The sequence below is a fragment of the Hemicordylus capensis genome, chromosome 1, assembly GCF_027244095.1.
Source record: "Hemicordylus capensis ecotype Gifberg chromosome 1, rHemCap1.1.pri, whole genome shotgun sequence".
NCBI classification, from domain to species: Eukaryota; Metazoa; Chordata; class Lepidosauria; order Squamata; family Cordylidae; genus Hemicordylus; species Hemicordylus capensis.
In genome coordinates, this window is record NC_069657.1 from 31,905,142 (window position 1) to 31,924,414 (window position 19,273).

The following is a 19,273-nucleotide window of genomic DNA, read 5'->3' on the forward strand; positions in this document are numbered from 1 at the left end:
CTGCCCAATCACAATGGTGCTTCTGTTCTCACAGGCTCCTTGTTCCTATCTGCATATGGATCCAGTTGAAATTTAAAAGTTAACATTGACATAGGTTATCAGAATACATCTCATTTAGATAGGATTTAGCTGTTCACTGATGAAGTAGTGGCCTCCTTCCAATGGAAGAGACTTTGGAAAAAATCTCAAATGGTAGCACAAGAAATTAATCTACAGGATTACTCAGTGTTTTAAATATATTTATTATACCGTTATTTTGCAGCTCTTCTCTTATTTGTCATCAAAATAATCATTACTGCACTAAAGGAGCTTGGCTCATGCTAGCAAAGGTGTACTGCAAATGCAAAAAATGGTTTCTTAATCATCGAACAGGGCTCTCTTTGTAAGCTTCTCTCTGTTCACTTCATATTCAGGAATCTTCAGGGCTTCCTCATTTTCCCAATAAAAAGCATGCTTCGTGTGCTATAATCAAAAATGACCATCAAGTATGGTCTATCGAAATCGAGATCAGAAGTCTCATCAAGAGAAGTTCCGGCAGACAATGGCATGTTCTCAAAAGTGGTGGTAGATGCTGTCTCAGTGCCACCTTCATGTAGATCCAGAACTGCCTTGTCAATAGCCTGCAGGGAAAGAACATCTTAGCCTCGTCCCATTTCACAAAAGCACAACTGAAAATGACACCACTATTAGGGGTGTGCAATTCGGGTTTTGGGGTGATTTGGCTCGGACCCCAACTGAATCACCCCTGTTCTGTTTTGTGCCCGAATCTGGGTCACCCGAATCACCCTTGATTCGGTTCGGATTCGGATTTAATCTGAATCTGAATCTGAATCGATTTGGGGGGGTAAAAAGGGGACCAGGGGCAAAATTTTGGAGTGGGGTGGTAGTGCCCAATGGGTAGAGTCTACCACCCCAATTTCAGCAGGATTGGGCAAAGTCCAGGTTTTTGGCGAATTTTTGAAGTTTTAGTGACTTTGGGGCAGTTCGGGGGCATAGCATGGGATCTGGGCAAAAGGAGTGGGGTGGGGTGGTAGTGCGTAATGGGTGCAGGCTACCACCCCAATTTCAGGGGGATTGGGCAAAGGGCTGATTTTGGGTAAATTTCTGAAAATTTCATGTCTTTGGGGCAGATTGGGGCAGAAAGTGGGGCCTGGGGCAGAATAGTGGGGTGGGGTGGTAGTGCCTAATGGGTGGAGGCTACCACCCCAATTTCATGGGGTTTGGACAAAGGGGTGATTTTTTGAGAATTTTTGAAATTTTAGTGACTTTGGGGCAGTTTGGGGGCAGAAAGTGGATCTGCCCCAAAAGAGTGGGGTGGGGTGGTAGTTCCTAATGGGTGGAGGCTACCACCCCAATTTCAGGGGGATTGGGCAGAGGGCTGATTTTTTGGGAATATTTGAAGTTTGGGTGTCTTTGGGGCAGATTGGGGGCAGAAAGTGGATCTGCCCCAAAGGAGTGGGGTGGGCTGGTAGATATTGCCTAATGGGTGGAGGCTACCACCCACCCCCAATTTAAGAGTGATTGGGCAGAGGGGTGAATTTTGGTGAATTTATTTTTATGAGGTTTGTCTTCATAAGGTGAAGTGTGCTAAATTGATTACTTCCTCATATTATTCATAGTAATAGAGAGTGTGAAAAAGTGAAAGTGGGGTCATGAGAGTTGCCTAATTGAAAAAAAATCTCATTTGCTATGATACAATGAGAATTCACACCTATTCCCTATTCCCACCCCACTATTCTGCCCCAGGCCCCACTTTCTGCCCCAATCTGCCCCAAAGACATGAAAATTTCAGAAATTTACCAAAAATCAGCCCTTTGCCCAATCCCCCTGAAATTGGGGCGGTAGCCTGCACCCATTAGGCACTACCACCCCATCCCACTCCTTTTGCCCAGATCCCATGCTATGCCCCCGAACTGCCCCAAAGTCACTAAAACTTCAAAAATTCGCCAAAAATCAACCATGAACCGAATCACCCAAATTTTTCAGGTCCGAAATTCAGGTGATTCGGCTTATGCCCGAAAAATATCGGGGGACATCGGGGTGATTCGGTTCAGCCCCGAATCACCCGAAATTGTTCGTTTCGGGCACAGATCGTTCTGTGCCCGAAATTTTTTGCACATCCCTAACCACTATTGAAATGCTGCCCAACACCTTCTCCTACCACTGTTCTGCTTTCTTCCCTTGTCCTGTGGAGTGATTGGTGGGAGGTGCTGTTGTGTCCACTGAGAAACAAGTGTTATGGCACATAGGGCAAGGCACATGAATGCTGCAGGGTCTTTATAGCCAGGGCTAGCCTGGGCATGGCGTGGAAACGCTAGAAGGGGGAGGCAACAAGCTCCTAATGAAAAGACTAGACATTGATGCAACAACAATCACAATATACTTACTCATTTGGGAATTCAGTAGGAAAAGGGTACCTAATTGTATTGCTAGCAAATCAGATTGTCAACATGGGCAATTTCAATAGACTAAAATCGCTGGCATATAGAAAAACATAGAATACACACAATAGCACTCATTTCAAAGAATGGAATAGCCATAGAGTTTTCAAACACATGACTCCTAGCAAGTGTTAAACTAGCTGCATAATGTGGCAATGCTCTGTGGGGATGGTGCAGGGAACCGATGCTGGGGGAGCTTGCAGGAGACTCCCCGGGAAGCCAGGAATGTGTTTCAGGGAGCTATGGCTTGAGAGGTCTGGAGTGACAGAAAGGATTTGAGGGAGGACTAGGCCTCACTTAGAGCAACCGTAGGGGTGGGCTTTTCCTTATAAGGAAAAAAGCCCAGGAAAACAACAACAGGCCAGAAGTTTTCTCTTCTTTAGTAACAAAAGTGCCCTGAGGAAGAAGTTGGCTGAGAAACTGCTAGGGAAATAGGAGACCACAGCCTGGAAGCTGGAGACAGCAGGAAGACCCCTGCCTGTGTAAGATAGGGACCAGTTCAGTTAGATGCCCAAGGGAAGTGATTTTCCTTTATTGTGTTGCTTGAATCTGAGTTGCCGGATTAATGAGAAACCTCTCTCTCCTGCAGTCTGCTCTATGAAAAGACAATTGTTCTTATTGCCTACCTATTTCTTTTAATCTGGAAATAAGCCCTTGTTGGTGAAGTGTGCTACTCTTCATTTGGAGGTCTGCTTTAGTCACATGCCTTTGGAAGCCTAGCAATGCTCAGCCCCTTTTAGGGAGGGTTTTGCCACTTTACTCCCCAGGAATCTTGTATGGAGAGAGTGGTTTGTCCCACATTAAAATAAAATGAATGGTGGCAGCCAGCTGTGAATCTCTTACAGTCAAGGATTCACTCAGTAGGAGCTATGACAGGGTCCTGTGGGGTTTGGCTGGATGTTATCCAAAGCATCGCAGGGAAGAGCAAAAGAAAGAAAGAAGGCTAATTTGTTCCATGGCAAGGCCAGTGTGGGTTAAAGAGTGGGATAAGGCATCACTAGCATGGTGAAGGGGTTTGCCCCAGACTGGCTTATGGGAGCTATTCAGCTGGGTGGATCATATCCTCTCAGGGCATGCCTACCCCCACCCACTCATGGTGGTGATTCTGACTAGCCTCCCTCGGGCACACCTTGGCAGGTGAACTATGAGAAGCCAGGAGTGAACCTAGGCCCACTCTGTGTCTCTGAAGCAGAGTGGTGTCCCATAATAGAGAAGGAAAATGATGGTGGCTGCCATAACATCACCACCGCCTCCTCAAGTTAAGCGTGTCATCAAGTCGATATCGACTCCTGGTGCCCTCAGAGCCCTGTGGGGTTTTTTTGGTAGAGTACAGGAGGGGTTTACCATTGCCTCCTCCCACGCAGTGTGAGATGATGCCTTTCATCATCTTCCTATTTCGCTGCTGCTTCATATAGTACCAGCAGGGATTCAAACCAGCAACCTTCTACTTGTTAGTCAAGCATTTCCTCACTGCGCTACTACTACTTATATACCACTCTTCAACAAATTTCTCAAAGCGGCTCACATAGAAAAATAAATAAGACATTAAAAAGTTGGTCCCCAAAAAAGCAGGGATCACCACTCTGAAAGCAAAAGTATGGTTTTGCATAAATAAATTTTGGTTAAGCCTGGTCTTCTTTCCGGCTGATCTTTCCCCTTTAGTGTTATCAGACAGTTTCGTTCCCAAATGGAAATCAGCTCTGAAATTAAAATTGCATCAATTGGGCATGTCTCAAGAAGCTTGTATTGGGCAAGGATTAGAGCAGGAGCTTTGCTTTCGGGTTATGGCTCCGAGATATAGATTTGCAGGAGGAGTCCGCACGGCTACCCAAGGGTATATACTTAGGTTCTCAAACTTTTAACTATAAACCAGCTGAATATTTAGACCAGATCTTGGTACCAAAATTTAGGAGATTTTTGACCCTTGCATGATTGAACGTTCTCTCTTCGGCAGTACTTGATGGTAAATTCAAATGACTTCCTTATGATCAGACTTCCTTATGATCTTCCTTATGATTATCCCTGCGGCATGTTTGTCTTTATTGCCAATTTTATAGAACATTCACACCAAATTTATTGCTCCTATTTTAGCCATTTATCCTGGTTACACAGACCAATTTTATTTGGAAATTATGCTGACCAATTTTAAACCTCTAATTTCAGATAATGTGGCAAAGTTCTGTTTCATGGTGTCGAAGCTCCCTCACGAATGTATTAGTAATGTGAACAGTTTGTGATTTTGTAAACTTTGAAATTTCTTGAATTTTCTTATTGTTATTAATTGTTAATCTGGTCAGTAACTGCAATAATTTTACTACTACTACTTCACTCCACAAAGCAAACAATTTGGAGTTCAAGTTGGTTCAAATCTGGATCCTGTTATCTGTCATCATATTAGACATGTTCCTCATTCTGTCAGACCTTTCACTACAGGGGCCTCAATCCTCCCTCTGCTCGCAATAGCTTTATGAAGCAAAAGAAGTTCACTAATCCAGTGAATTCTAGGGAACTAAAAACTTCTTCACATCAAACACTAAAAGAGTGATACCTATCACTGAATGTCCATGCTCTCTACTATAGGTAGGTAAAACAATTAGACCTATTAAAAGCAGGATAATGAAACATAAGAGCTGCATACACAGAGGGATGATTCAGGATGCTCTAGAGCAGTTTAGAACCCAGAGGCACACTTTGGACCGGACCTCTGGTCTGAAGTCCAGTCCCCTGCCATGTGGGCTGGGGCTAAAAAATGTCCCTCAGTTCCTGGTGGTGGCAGCCATGCCACCATTGGGTGACCACGTGTGCAAGACCACCCACCTTCTGATACTAGCAGCCTGCTGCCACCAGCCCCAATCTCTCTTCTGCGGGTGGTGGCAGAGGGGGATAGTGTGGACCACCCACCTGCCTCCTTGCAGAGGCTGGCCAAAGAAAGACTTCCGGATACCCAGGGGTTAGGAGGCCGAGGGAGGGAGCAAGCAAGCATGTGATCTGACATGCTTGCTTGCACGTCATGTTCTTGATTGCATGAGGGCAGCAGCAGCGAGAGGGAGAGAAGGCTGCTGTGAAGCCAGGGAGCAGCCCTCCACAGCAGCCAGACTCCACACCACCACAGCAGCAAGTGAGGCCAAGGCTCCTCCATAGCAGAGCAGCACCCTCTGGCTGTCTCCTCCCTCCCTCCCCCCTCCCTACCCTGCTGGTCTGCCTGGCTAGGAGACTCCGACGTGGGCGGGGCTCGGAGCTGCTCTCTATCTGAATGGTTATACTGCAGTTTCCAACAACAGTTTCCAACAACAGTTTCCAGCAATAACCCTCTTCAGATATTATCTAAAAGCTGCTCTACTTGTGTAGAGTGACTAAAATAGGACCAGAAGTTCCGCCCTGAATGCATCAGCCATGCCCCTCAGAGCCCCGCTTACACTTAGAGCAGTGTCCATCTACCTCTGGATAGGAGTTGCAGTACACTTCTCTGTCCAAAAAACCAACCCATAATAATAGTACTGGCAACAAATGGAGGAAAACAGAAAAGATTAAAGGTGTGCATACGGAGTAAGACCCCAGTTATAGCAGAGGTATACTTTTGCTAACTTTTGTTCCAAACCCCCACCTTCACTCACTGGCTCAGGCAACACATGCACACCAGCCATATACTGCTGCCTCTTGTTGTGGATCCATACTTGTCTCTTATATCTGGCAGAACAGCACAGGGGTCCTCCCAGAGGCTGTTTGCTAGTGTCTACACTGGGTCCCCTTTTCACCGTGAGCATCTTTAAGAGAGGGAACTTTCTTCTGTTCCTTTGATATAGAATCCGCTTTTAGAGAGCTTTTTTGGTTGAAAAGTGGTATATAAATATGATTACTACTACCAATACAGATTTGGAAGGGTCCTAATAACATTTCTTCAAAAAGATTGTGAGAGCAGCCTTCCATGTCTTCAAAGGTCAGATCTGTCCCAAGTACCTCCTGAGAGACATCCCATGACATTCTGATGACCTGTGGTAATGCTCAGGTGACACCTTCAGAGGCTACCTGGCTAGGTACACCTGACTCACTTATTCAAATCAGAAAGCAAGTCTTGTGTACACCAGCATACTTAAAATAAGCAAGCGTGGATAACAGTGCCACCTAGTGACATCTGCTATAACTATTTACCATCAGTCAACAAGGGGTTCTTTGGGTTCATAATTGGCTAAGCCCTAGTTCATGCTGGTTTGAAACCCTTACTCGGTTTTTGACACTGATATCTGAAGTGGAAAATTGGAGGAAGAGATTCATCACTTGTTATTTGCCAGGCAAGCATTTACCAGGGCTAGCACATCCTTGTGTTTTAGTTTGTCCCTGCCTTGCGGGGGTGGAGTCTGCTAGCGTTGGGGGAGGTCCACATTCTTTTGACCCACATCCTGTGTCTTAGTTGGAAGCCTACTGTGGAGAGAGCAGGAGAAGCTTCAGGGGGTGAGCAAGCTTTTCTAATCAACAACATCTAGTCTTTTTTCTCTTTAAACTAACTGAGGAGGGGAGACTTTGAGGGGCTGGTTTCTGTTCAAGAGATAAGTTCTCGTCTGTGTGTGTGTTATTGGCTAAAATATTCCTGTGTTTCACTTTGTCCTTGCCTGGAGGGGGTGAAGTCAGCAAGGGCTGGGGGAGGCCCCACATTCCTTTGGCCCACATCCTGTGTCTCAGTTGGAAGCCTATTCTCTACATAAGAGGTGTAGGCCCGAGAGCATAGCCAACAGGACGTTGGAGTTTTGCAGGAGTTTAACAGGAAGTGTGCGGGGGAGCCTGGAACAAGCCCCTGTGATCACAAGGAGCCCGGTGGAGAAGAGAAAGTAAGTACCAATCCTTCCCTCATATTCCTGAGAAAGGCACGTTGGAGAGTTAAATAGCTGACCATTACAGCTGAGACCCATCCTTCAAATAAACTATCTCTAAATACTGTAAACAGCCAACAAAACCACTATGAAGCTAGAAAGCCAGCAAGAGAAGGGGCACTTCCCAGTGTATTGCACAGAGTGCCACATGTATGACTATTTGCTTCATGGGCAGAAGTCATGGGTGTGTGCTCGGTGCAATGAGCTCCTGGATCTCAGGGAACAAGTTTGTTCCCTTGAAACCAAGTTGGCAGATCTGGAGAAGCTCAGAGAGGCATGCAGACGAGACCTTCAGGGATGTGGTAGAGGCATCCCACTCCAGGGCTGATAGCTTCTCTGCTGTCAGGGAGAATGGAGGTCTTGGGTAAGGAGGACATCGGTCTGAGGAAGAGGGAAATGCTCCTTTAGAAGAGACCCCCTCAGTGGATGATAAGCCCATATCCTCTCGCACAGGGGATACTCCTCCAGGGGATGCGGACCTCCATCAAGTGGGTGATTTGATCATTAGAGGTATAGAGAGAATGGTTTGTGACCTGAGTGTTGACCACACAGTGACTTGCCTGCCTGGTGCGAAGATTGTGGTCATCACATAGCAACTAGATAAGCTGTTAGGCAGTGCTGGGGAGGAGACAGCTGTCATGGTGCACGTCGGCACCAACTATGTTGGGAAATGTAGTCGGGAGGTCCTGGAAGCCAAATTTAGGCTGATAGGTAGCATTTTGAAGTCCAGGACCCCCAAGGTAGCATTCTCAGAAACGCTACCTGTTCCACATGCAGGTACAGCGAGACAGGCAGAGCTGAGGGGTTTCAGTGCATGGATGAGACGTTGGTGCCGCGAGGAGGGGACTGGGACACATTTTGAGGCAAACAAGGCCTGCACAAAAGGGACTGGCTGCACTTGAACCAAGATGGAATCAGAGTGCTGGTACTTAAAATCATAAAGGTTGCAGAGCAGCTTTTAAAATGACGCCTGGGGAATAGCCAACAGGAGGTGGGCAGTATCCGGTTCAGCCAATGCCATCCCTTAAAGTGCGAAGGTGCAAAGGATTCAGATAAAACAGAAGGGGACAGAGCAGACAGAAGGCTGTGCCAGCTGGTCAAAGAGTCAAAAGAAAGATAGCAGACACCAGGGAAGAGATACAGTGCATAGGTGCTTATATGCCAGTGCCAGAAGCCTCCGAGCCAAGATGGGTGAGCTGGAGTGCTTGGCTGCTAATGCAGAAATAGATATAGTGGGCATAAAAGAAACATGGTGGAACAGTGAGAACCAGTGGGACACTGTTATCCCTGGATACAAACTCTATAGAAAGTAGGGATGTGCGAATCGATTAGGATACAAATCGATTTGTACCCGAATCTAGCTGATTCGGGTGATTCGGAGACAAAACGAATCACCCCTGTGGTCCATTGGCTACATTCGGGTATAAATCGAATCGCGGCTGATTCGATTCGAATAGATTCGGGTTTCGGATATGTCCTATTAATTTCCCCAGATTCCCAGCTTTCATTTTAAAAAAAAAGCTAAGCTCTAGCCCTTATAGAAGTGGAGTTATGGAGCAAAATGTGTGGTCACTATTTTTCAAGTGTTCGGATTCTTTGGTGTATAATAACTTTCACTCAATGAATCCTTATGAGGATTCATTACACACCACCATTTCTTCTATTCATTTTGACTGTCTTTTAGACAGTGCCAATTGTCAACTGCCATGTGCCAACTACACCCCACTCCCACCCACAAGGCAGTGAGGTACTACTCAATTTAAGTTAAGTGCCTAATGGGTAGAGGCTACCACCCAAATGCAGGGGGTTTGGGCAAAGGGCTGGTTTTTGGTGAATTGTTGAAGTTTTCCATAGGAAATCATGTAGGTTTCAGCAGCCCCATAACTGCACTTGGGGGTTGCTGGGGTGGCCCAGAGTGAGTGGTGGTGTAGTGAACAGAGGGTGCCAGCCACCCCATGGGTTTCTAGCCCATGGGGTACAGGGTTGTGTTGTTTCTGAGGTGTTCTGAGTGTAGATTCTCTGGTAGCAGATGAGATTTTCAGTACAAACCATGAATCCACTCTCATTTGCTACCAGAGAATCTACACTCAGACCATCTCAGAAACTATAGAACCCTGTACCCCATGGGTTAGCAACCCCATAGGAGTGGCTGGCACCCTATGTGCACTACACCACCACTCACTCTGGGCCACCTCAGTGCCCTCCAAGTGCACTTATGGGGCTGCTGAAACCTCCATTATACCTTATAGGGAAAAACCTTAAAGATGAGTAAACTTCAACAATTCACCAAAAACCAGCCCTTTGCCCAATCCCTCTGCAATTTGGGTGGTATCCTCCACCCATTAGGCACTACCACCTCACCACACTCTTCCACCCCAGATCCCGCTTTATGCCCCAAATCTGCCTCAAAGACACTAAACCTTCAACTATTCACCAAAAACTAGCCCTTTGCCCAATCCCTCTGCAATTTGGGTGGTAGCCTCCACCCATGAAAGGTGGTAGCCTTTCACCCATCCGAACACTTTAAAAATAGTGACCACACATTTTGCTCCATAACTCCACTTGTATAAGGGCTAAAGCTTAGCTTTTTTTAAAAAAAATGAAAGCTGGGAATCTGGGGAAATCAATAGGACAGATCCAAAACCCGAATTGATTCAATTCGGATCAGCTGCGATTCAGATCCGAATCAAATTTGGGGTGATTCGAATGGGTCAGATTCGGATCCAAATCGAATCAGGGCTGTTTTGATTTGGTTACAAATCGAAACACAGAAAATCCGAATTGCACACCCCTAATAGAAAGGACAGGGAGGGACGCCTTGGAGGAGGAGTACCACTGTATATTAAAGAAAGGATAGATTCTAACACGGTAGAAAACATAGGTGGACTGGAGTCCTCCACAGAAATCCTATGGGTGACAATACAAGGCCTGAAAGGAAATGTGCTACTGGAGACATGCTATCGCCCCCGGATCAAAACGCTGACAGTGACTAGGAGTTCCAGGAGGAAATCAGGGAGGCTTCAAGGAGAGGCAGGGCAGTAATAATGGGTGACTTCAATTACCCACACATAGACTGGTTAAATTCACAGTCAGGTAATGACACAGAGGTCAAATTCTGGATACGTTGAAGGACTGTTCCCTAGAACAGTTGATCTTGGAACTAACCAGAGAGAAGGCGACCTTGGACTTGATCCTGAGTGGCCCCCAGGACCTTGTGCGGGATGTCAGTGTTATCGACTCTTTAGGCAACAGTGACCATAGTGCAATCAAATTCAGCATACATGTGGGGAGAGAATCACCAAAGAAGTCTAACTCAGACACTTTGAATTTCAGAAGAGGAAACTTCTCCAAAATGAGGAGTATGGTGAAAAGAAAGCTGAAAGGGAGAATCAGGAGAGACCTTTCGCTCCAGAATGCATGGAGTTTACACAAAACCACAATACTAGAAGCCCAGTTAGACTGCATTCCCCAAAAGAAAAAAATGTACCACTAAGTCCAGGAGGATGCCAACATGGATAACAGGAAAAGTCAAGGAAGCCATAAAAGGGAAGAAGACTTCCTTCCGAAATTGGAAGGCCTGCCCAAATGAGGAGAACAGAAAGGCACATAAACTCTGGCAAAATAAATGCAAGGTGACAATAAGGGAGGCAAAAAGAGAGTTTGAGGAACATTTAGCTAAAAGCATCAAGGGGAATAACAAAAACTTCTTTAAATACTTCAGAAGCAGGAAACCTGCCAGGGAGGCGGTTAGACCTTTGGAAAATGAGAGTGTGATAGGGATTATTAAGGAGGATATGGAGGTTGCAGAGAAGCTCAATGAGTTCTTTGCATTCGTCTTCATGGCAGTGGATACTGAGCATATACCTGTTCCTGAAACAGGCTTTTTAGAGATGGAGGCGAAAGAACTGAGTCAGATAGCAGTGACGAGATGATGTTCGAAATTGTCTTGAAAAATGGAAAACTAGCAAATCGCCAGGGCCAGACGGCATCCATCCTAGAGTCTTCAAAGAACTCAAGTGTGAAATTGCCGACCTCCTTGATAAAATATATTACTTATCCCTACAATTAGGCTCTGTACCAGAGGACTGGATAGTAGCCAAAGTAACACCAATTTTCAAAAAGGGATGCAGGGACGATCCGAGAAATTACAGGCTAGTTAGCTTAACATCAGTTCCAGGCAAATTGATGGAAAGCATCGTCAAGGATAAAATTGTAAAGCACATAGAACTGGCCCTGCTGGGAAAGAACCAGCATGACTTGTGCAAAGGTAAATCTTGCCTCACGAACCTTTTGGAGTTCTTCAAGAGAGTCAAAAAGCATGTGGATAAGGGTGACCCAGTTGACATAGTATACCTGGACTTCCAAAAAGCTTTCGATAAAGTTCCCCATCAAAGACTCCAGAGGAAATTTAGCAGTTATGGGATAAGGGGACAAGTACATATGTGGATTGCTAACTGGTTGAAAGACAGGAAACAGAGGGTAGGTATAAATGGACAGTTTTCACAATGGATGGAAGTAAGAAGTGGGGGCCCCACAGGGATCTGTACTGGGACTGGTGCTTTTTAATCCTCTCTAATAAAAGGCTTGGTGTCCGTCCGTGGTGTCCGTGCCGTGGTGTCCGTCCGTGGTGTCCGTGCCAAGTGTGTGTCCGTGCCTCCCTGGGCTGTTCTGGGCATGCACAAAGAGCATGCCCACAACAGAGCAAGGGAGACACGACCACCAGCACCCGGCGGCCATCTTGGGTGGCCAGAAGCAGCCGCCCCGAAGAAGCCGGGTAAGCGGCGGCAGGGGAAAGTGGCCGAGGCGCAGCCCAGGCGGTGGCGGAGCCATGGCCAAGGCCTGGCCGCGCCGCTGAAGCCGGGCGGGGGGAGGAGGCAGCGGGGGAAGCCGGACAAGGTGGCGGTGGAGCCACCGCCGAGGCCTGGCGCCGCCGCCGAAGCCGGGTGGCTGGGACACGTTGGGGCCCTTGCCCGGCCGGGGAGACGGAGGCCGGGACCGGGGGCCGAGCGGAGGCCATAGAAAGCATTAAAAAAAATGCAGCAGCCGCCGTTGCTGCCGAACTCCCACCCTCCCTCCCAACTTCCGAGACCACCTTACCCCGGCCCATGTCAGTTGGGCGAAAAAAGTCCTTAATTGAAGAGGGAGAGAGGAGCTCGCAAACAGAGCTCCTCTCTGAGCAAAGGCTCTGCCCGAACTGACACTATGGACGTGAAGGACCCAATAGGCGTCCTTCACGCCCAAAGTGCCAGTTCGTGAAGAGCCTTTGCTCAGAGAGGAGCTCTGCTTGCGAGCTCCTCTCTCCCTCTTCAATTAAGGACTTTCTTTGCCCAACTGACACGGGCCGGGGTAAGGTGGTCTCGGAAGTTGGGAGGGAGGGTGGGAGTTTGGCGGCAACGGCGGCGGCTGCATTTTAAAAAAATGCTTTCTACAGCCTCCGCTCGGCCCCCGGTCCCGGCCTCCGTCTCCCCAGCCCAGTCTCCGTCTCCTCTTGGCAGCATTTTCTTTTTAAAAAAACCACACAGACAAACACACACACACACACAAAACATAAAGTGGGGGGAAGGCTAGCGCCCGTTATTATAACGGGCTTAAAAATACTAGTTGATACATAAGTGATCTAGAAGCAGGGGTAAGCAGCAAGGTGGCCAGATTTGCAGATGATACCAAACTCTTTCTGGTAGTGAAATCCAAAACGGATTGTGAAGAGCTCCAAAAGGATCTCTCCAGACTGGGAGAGTGGGTGACAAAATGGCAAATGCGGTTCAGTGTTGGAAAGTGTAAAGTGATGCACATTGGGACAAATAACCCCAACTTCAAGTATAAGTTGATGGGATCTGAGCTGTCAGTAACTGATCAAGAGAGGGATCTTCTTGGGGTTGTGGTGGACAGCTTGTTGAAAGTGTCAACTCAATGTGCGGCAACTGTTAAAAAGGCCAATTCCATGCTAGGAATAATTCAGCTTCAGGAGGCCTCCCTGGCCATTTGGAAACCACCCCCCCAGCCAAACCTTGGAGGCCACGGACAAGGGCCCCAAGGTCCAGGGGTAATTACGCTTCTCTGACTGAGTCTCAACGCCTCTGAACAGCTCCTCCAACACTTGGGTGTGTTACAGATATTCCAGGCACATGCTGTAATCCTTTCAAACATTGCAATTATAAGATATGTATAATGGCTCTTTTAATCCATTAAGATTCCATCTACCCTAAAATTTCAAAATAATCTGGTTTAATGGACCACCTTGTGAATCACAGAACAGATATTTGGTAGAAAGTGACTTGTTGAACAGAAAAATCTTCCCAGTCTTCATTCATTTTCACACAAAAGCACACATGAGCATAGAATAATTACTGTGTAGTTACAAGAACCAACAAATATTTTTATGTTGATAATTGCCTATACTTTAGATTAGGAATTTTGTACTAGACAGAGAGATACCCAAAATAAAACACATTAGTGTTTAATTTGTTGCAAAATGTTTGTCAATGGCATTTCTGAAAGTAACTGAGGTCTAAAGACCTGTTCATGCACACTGCACATCAAACCAGATCTGTGTTCTCAGGGCTGTAAGTAGAATACTCTCTGTGCAATTAGTTTCCTACAGGGTTTAAGAACATAAGAACAGCCCTGCTGGATCAGGCCCAAGGCCCATCTAGTCCAGCATCCTGTTTCGCACAGTGGCCCACCAGAAGCCCCTGGAAGCCACAGGCAGGAGTTGAGGGTGTGCCCTCTCTCCTGCTGTTACTCCCCCGCAACTCGTACTCAGAGGCATCCTGCCTTTGAGGTTGGAGGTGGCCTGTAGCCCTCCATCTAGTAGCCATTGATAGACCTTTGAAACTCTTGCCATTAGGGATGTATGAAACATTTTGGATACAAAATGTTTTGTACTTGAAATGAGCCATTTTGGGGTTTTGTAGACAAAACAAAACATCCATTTTCCAAATCTGAATTTAATTAATTTTGAAATTTTTTTAATTTTAATTATTAAAACTTAATAATTTAAGTTTTAAATTATTAAGTTTTAAAATAATAAAATTAAATAAAATTCAAAACTTTCAGATTTTCAGAAACAGCAGAACCCTGTCTCCCATGGCTTAGCCAAAAATTAATTATTTAATTTTAATTATTAAAACTAATTTTAATTAGTTTTGAATTTTATTTAATTTTATTTAATCTGAAAGTTTTGTACAAAAAAACAAAAAGTCCCTGTTTTGGCTACAAACTGTTTTGTTGCTTCAGACCTTTATTTTGTGGTGATCTCTGAGTCAGTCTCCATTTTGTGTTGTCACCTTTTTGAATTTTCCGCCCTTCCACTCATCGCATTGGTGACCTAAATCATGGGCTGACCTGCTGACAATTCCCTCCTTGTTCCCCATTGGCTCTTATGCCTCTTGCCACTCTTTACTGACCCACCTTGACCAGGGGAAGGGTCGAAGAAGGGGCAAGGGTGGGGGAGAGTTCAAAGTGGGGTTTTCAATTCATTCAACAAGTTACTTACTTATTCGCCATTCTGCCTTTCTGCCTCATTGAAGAGAGAGAGAACTAGTTTGCATTGCATGGCATGACTCAGTTTGCCATGATGTTGCCATGCCATTGCCCATGCCTGCCTGCCTTGTTGCCAGCCTGAGCACAGCCTGCCAGCCTGAAATGGCTACTAAGATTGTGCTTTTTTTTTCCTGTGGGTTTTTTTTTTTGTTGTTGTTAGTTTGTTTTTTTGCCTGAATCCAAAACACCTCAATTTTGTTTTTTGTTTGAAATTGCAAAATCCGATCCAAAACATTTTGGATTTTGAAAAATGGCCCCAGGAAAAAAACTAGTGGGTGGGAATGGTAGTGCCCAATAGGTGGAAGCTATCGCCCAAATTTCAGAGGGATTGAGCAAAGGGATTATTTTTGGTGAATTTTTAAAGTTTTAAATTTTCCCCATAGAGAATAATGGAGGCTTCAGCAAAAGTATAGCTTCATGTCAGGGGAAAGGGGTGGCCCAGAGCAGAGTAGGTTGGGTAGTAGTGCCCAGTGCAGGCAAGGAAGCTGCCAGAATTATTTCAAAGGGCAGAGGGCTGATTTTTAAAAAAGATTTAATGGAGTTTATGCATCTTTGAAGTTCTTTCCCACAGAAGATGATGGAGGTTTCAGCAGCCCCATAACTGCAGTTGAGGGGAACTGGGGTGGAACTGGAGCGAGTGGTGGTGGAGAGCACATAGGGTGCCAACCACCCCCATGGGTTGCTAAGCCATGGGAGACAGGGTTCTGCTGTTTCTGAGATCTTTTGAGTGTAGATTCTCTGTTAGCATATGAGAGTGGATTTGTGGTTTGTCATGGGGAAAATCGTAAACTTCAAAAATTCACTCAAAATCAGCCCTTTGCCCAATTCCTCTGAAATTTGGGTAGTAGCTTCCACCCATTGGGCACTACCACCCCCCACCCAATAGTTTTGCCCTGGAGCAATTTTTTTAAAGATCCAGAATGTTTTGGATTCAGATTTTGCAATTTCGAACAAAGAACAAAATTGGGGTGTTTCGGAATGGCTGATCTCAAACAAAGAACAAAATGGGGGTGTTTCAGATTCGGGCCAAAAACAAAACAGAAAGAAAACAAAATGCACAATCCTACTTGCCATGAATATTATCTCATTTTCTGTAAGAATAATATTCAAGACAGGCCTGTTAAATATAGGTATAACGGGAAATAAAGTGATAACTACTTCATTGTCAGTGGTAGCTGCAGCTTCTGTGCCATTCTCATGGAAGTTCAGATGATCTTTTTGAATAGCCTGCATGGAAATGAAACAAGGATTAGGACTGAAGAGAGAGCCAGATTTTATAAAGTTCATTTGTTCTGGTCCTGCCAAGTGAAGGAGTTTCTTTAATCCCTTGCACAGGGGTTCTTGAACGTGGGTCTCAAAATATTTCTGGGTTCAAGGCAAGTCCAAGCACAGATTTGGCACCCCTTGTCATCCAAGTTACTGGCACTTTCTGTTTAGTAAATATTCAAAGCACATCCTTTTTGAATTAGTTACAAATTCATTGGGGTTGCCTCTCTCTCTCACCTTAGGAACTTACAAAGCTAACCTTGTCTAAGAGGAGGGCTAGTTAAGTGGGTTACCCACTATGAGGGAGCCCGGTGGTTCCCATGCTCTCCAAAAAGTGGGCTAGGCTCAGTTTCTGAAGATCTTGAGAATCGCCTCAATCAGTTTAAATAAACAAGAATACCAAGAGGAGCAGACCTTAATCTGCAATTTCCTGTTTGTGGCTATCCTGAATATATTGAGGCTCTTCACACGATCAGTGTGAGGAGCTGTGAGGGGGTTTGCAGGGAGAGTGGGCTTAGACCTACAGATGATCAAGCGCAGCCCTGGGCGGCCGGATTGGGTGCCCACACAACTGCCCACTCTGTCACAGGTAAACAGGTAAATTTGGCTGCAAATCATTTTGTACATGAATCGATTGACACATCCATACTAAATACTCAACAGCAGTCCTACCCACACAACTCTGTGGTAGGGATGTGCAAACAGTTTCCCACCTCGAACTTGTTCAACTGTCCGGGGTTGAACCGAACCATCCGAAAAACCCCTGACTGTTTGGGGTGTTCGTGGACGTTTCTTAAAAAAAAAAATAGATCGATTGTTTTAACTTACCCACTTTGGGGGAGTTGTTTGAGGCGGGGGGGTCCAATGGTTCCCCCTCCCCCTGCTGGCCTCCCTTTATGCCCATACCGGCCATTTGGGTCATGCAGAGGCCAATTGCAGAGGCACAGCAGCCTCCAAAATGGGCTGGTATGGGCATGAAGGGAGGCTGGCGGGTGGAGGGGAACTTCAGCGGACACCCCGCCACCTCCAGCAACTCCCCCGAAGGGTGTAAGTAAATATTTATTTATTTATTTTAAAAATTGTTTGTGAACCCCACTTGACCAAACAGAATTAGGGGGGTTCGAGGGGGTGCCAGACCATAGTGGCCTGGTCCGGTCTGGGTCCTGTCTAGAAACAAACCAAACTGGACCTTCCAGTTCCATGCGCACCGCTACTCTAAGGTAGACAAGGGCATAGCTATCATTAGGTGCTGGGCCGCCACCCCTCAAAGGTGCACCTCGAGGCCCCAACATGCCCTCCATGTCTGACCTCAGATGTGGGGGGGGGGGGCTGGTTTTGCTTCCGGGTGGGGCTGCACTGCCACATTCCTAAACCTCCAGGGTAAGTCCCTTCATCCTAAATGGCTCAACTGAAAATGACCATCCAGGCGAGTTCACCTATTTCTCTGGCTACTGAATGAGCATCATCAACTATTTCATTGTTTCAGAGAATCTGCTCCCCCTGGTGGAGAGGTTTGAAGTTATCCCAAAGTTCAATAGTGACCATCTTCCAATCATGCTCCAGCTAAAGCCCTTCATTCTCTTTATTGAGGACCTCTATCACCCCCCCCCCCCGCCTAAATCTACTACTGGAAGATGGTAGGTAGATAGATAGATAGATAGATAGATAGATAGATAGATAGATAGATAGATAGATAGATAGATAGATAATGTGCTCATTTCTCTCCTCCCCACCCCATTCCCCTTCCTTGCCTACATAACTGCTTCCCTTCTCTTCTTTGTTTGCTACTGTAGTTGTACTGTTTGCTTTTGAGGCATTTGTGCCCACATAACCTGTTTAGCGAAGAGAGCTGGTCTTGTGGAAGCAAGCATGGCTTGTCCCCTTAAGCTAAGCAGAGTCTGCCCTGGTTGCATACAAAAGGGAGACTAGAAGTGTGAGCACTGTAAGATATTCCCCTTAGGGGATGGAGCCGCTCTGGGTAGTGCATCTAGGTTCCAAGTTCCTTCCCTGGCATCTCAAAGATAGGGCTGAGAGAGATTCCTGCCTGCAACCTTGGAGAAGCCACTGTCAGTCTGTGCAGACAATACTGAGCGAGATGGACCTATGGTCTCACTCAGTATATGACAGCTTCCTATGTTCCTATGTTTTTCTTGTTTACCAGATACTTGTTATTTTAATATATTTCATTTCTTGTGCCTGAGTCTGTTGCTTCTCAGGGGCTATTCCAACATTCATATCTTCCTGTGCCCAGACTGTGGACCTCTGTTTTTGCACCCTTGCCAAATTTGTTTTTTGCTAATTTCTCCAATGCAGTGAAAAATGCATTGTCCCACACATGCTTGGAGACCCACATCTGAGCAAGTCTGGTTACACAAGGATATCTGTATATTCCTTTAGGAGTGGTTGCATCGTTAAGTCCCAGCTAGCAGAGCAGATGCTCGAAGTTGCTCAGCCTCTTGCACTCTTGATCCACTTGCACGTGCTACACATGCACAACAACAATAGCTTTGCATAATTTGCTGTAACATGTATGGGCTGAGGAACAGGTTTAACAGCAGAATGCATGCCACCAGCACAACAATAGTCTTGAACTCAACTCCTGACTTAGCAGAACTAGCTAACATAACATCCTTGCACTAGTGTGACATGTTAGCACTAGTGCAGTGTTAGTCTGAATTTTAATTCAGTATAAGCCCCATAATGATTCTTGAAAAGCATACCTCCAGCTCATGTTCCCCAGTAATTCCAGATTGTTCTGCTCTCTCTTTGAAAAGGTCAGTAACACCCAGGTTTTTAAGCACCTCTGTGATATCGTAACTTTCAGAAATTGAAGTCTTTGGAAGAGACACACTTCTTCTCCTGTGAATGAAGAAATAGAGGCCATGTGAGTACATGGAGTACAAGAACACATTGTACAAGGCACTCTGTATCGCAAATTACTATCTGGTCAAGTTGATAGAAAACCAACTTGAAATCCCACCTCATTCACATCAAGAGGCAACACAGTCCCATCTTCCCTGCCATCCATGAGTACAGCATCTGTTTTGTAAGACAAAAGCTGTACCAGTGGTTTCATCTGTGTGCGGAATGAGTTTTGGTCTGGGTGGCAGTATCCAGGCAGTGTGTGTGCATGTGCATTCAGAGGGGGCCTTCCTGATT

General features: G+C 45.9%; 1 protein-coding gene across 2 annotated transcripts in view; it reads right to left on the reverse strand.

The window, feature by feature from the left end:
- Positions 1-222: 222 nt before the first annotated feature.
- LOC128340661 (alpha-1-antiproteinase 2-like) overlaps positions 223-19,273 on the reverse strand; it is an 80,583-nt gene continuing 61,532 nt past the window's right edge. For both annotated transcript variants that reach the window (XM_053286079.1, XM_053286078.1), the window contains exons 4-6: positions 18,835-18,973; positions 16,007-16,075; positions 223-620 (exon numbers count right to left, since the gene is read on the reverse strand). In XM_053286079.1, the coding sequence (XP_053142054.1) occupies positions 420-620; positions 16,007-16,075; positions 18,835-18,973 (409 nt within the window). In that variant the 3' untranslated portion in view covers positions 223-419. The remainder of the gene's footprint in view (positions 621-16,006; positions 16,076-18,834; positions 18,974-19,273) is intronic.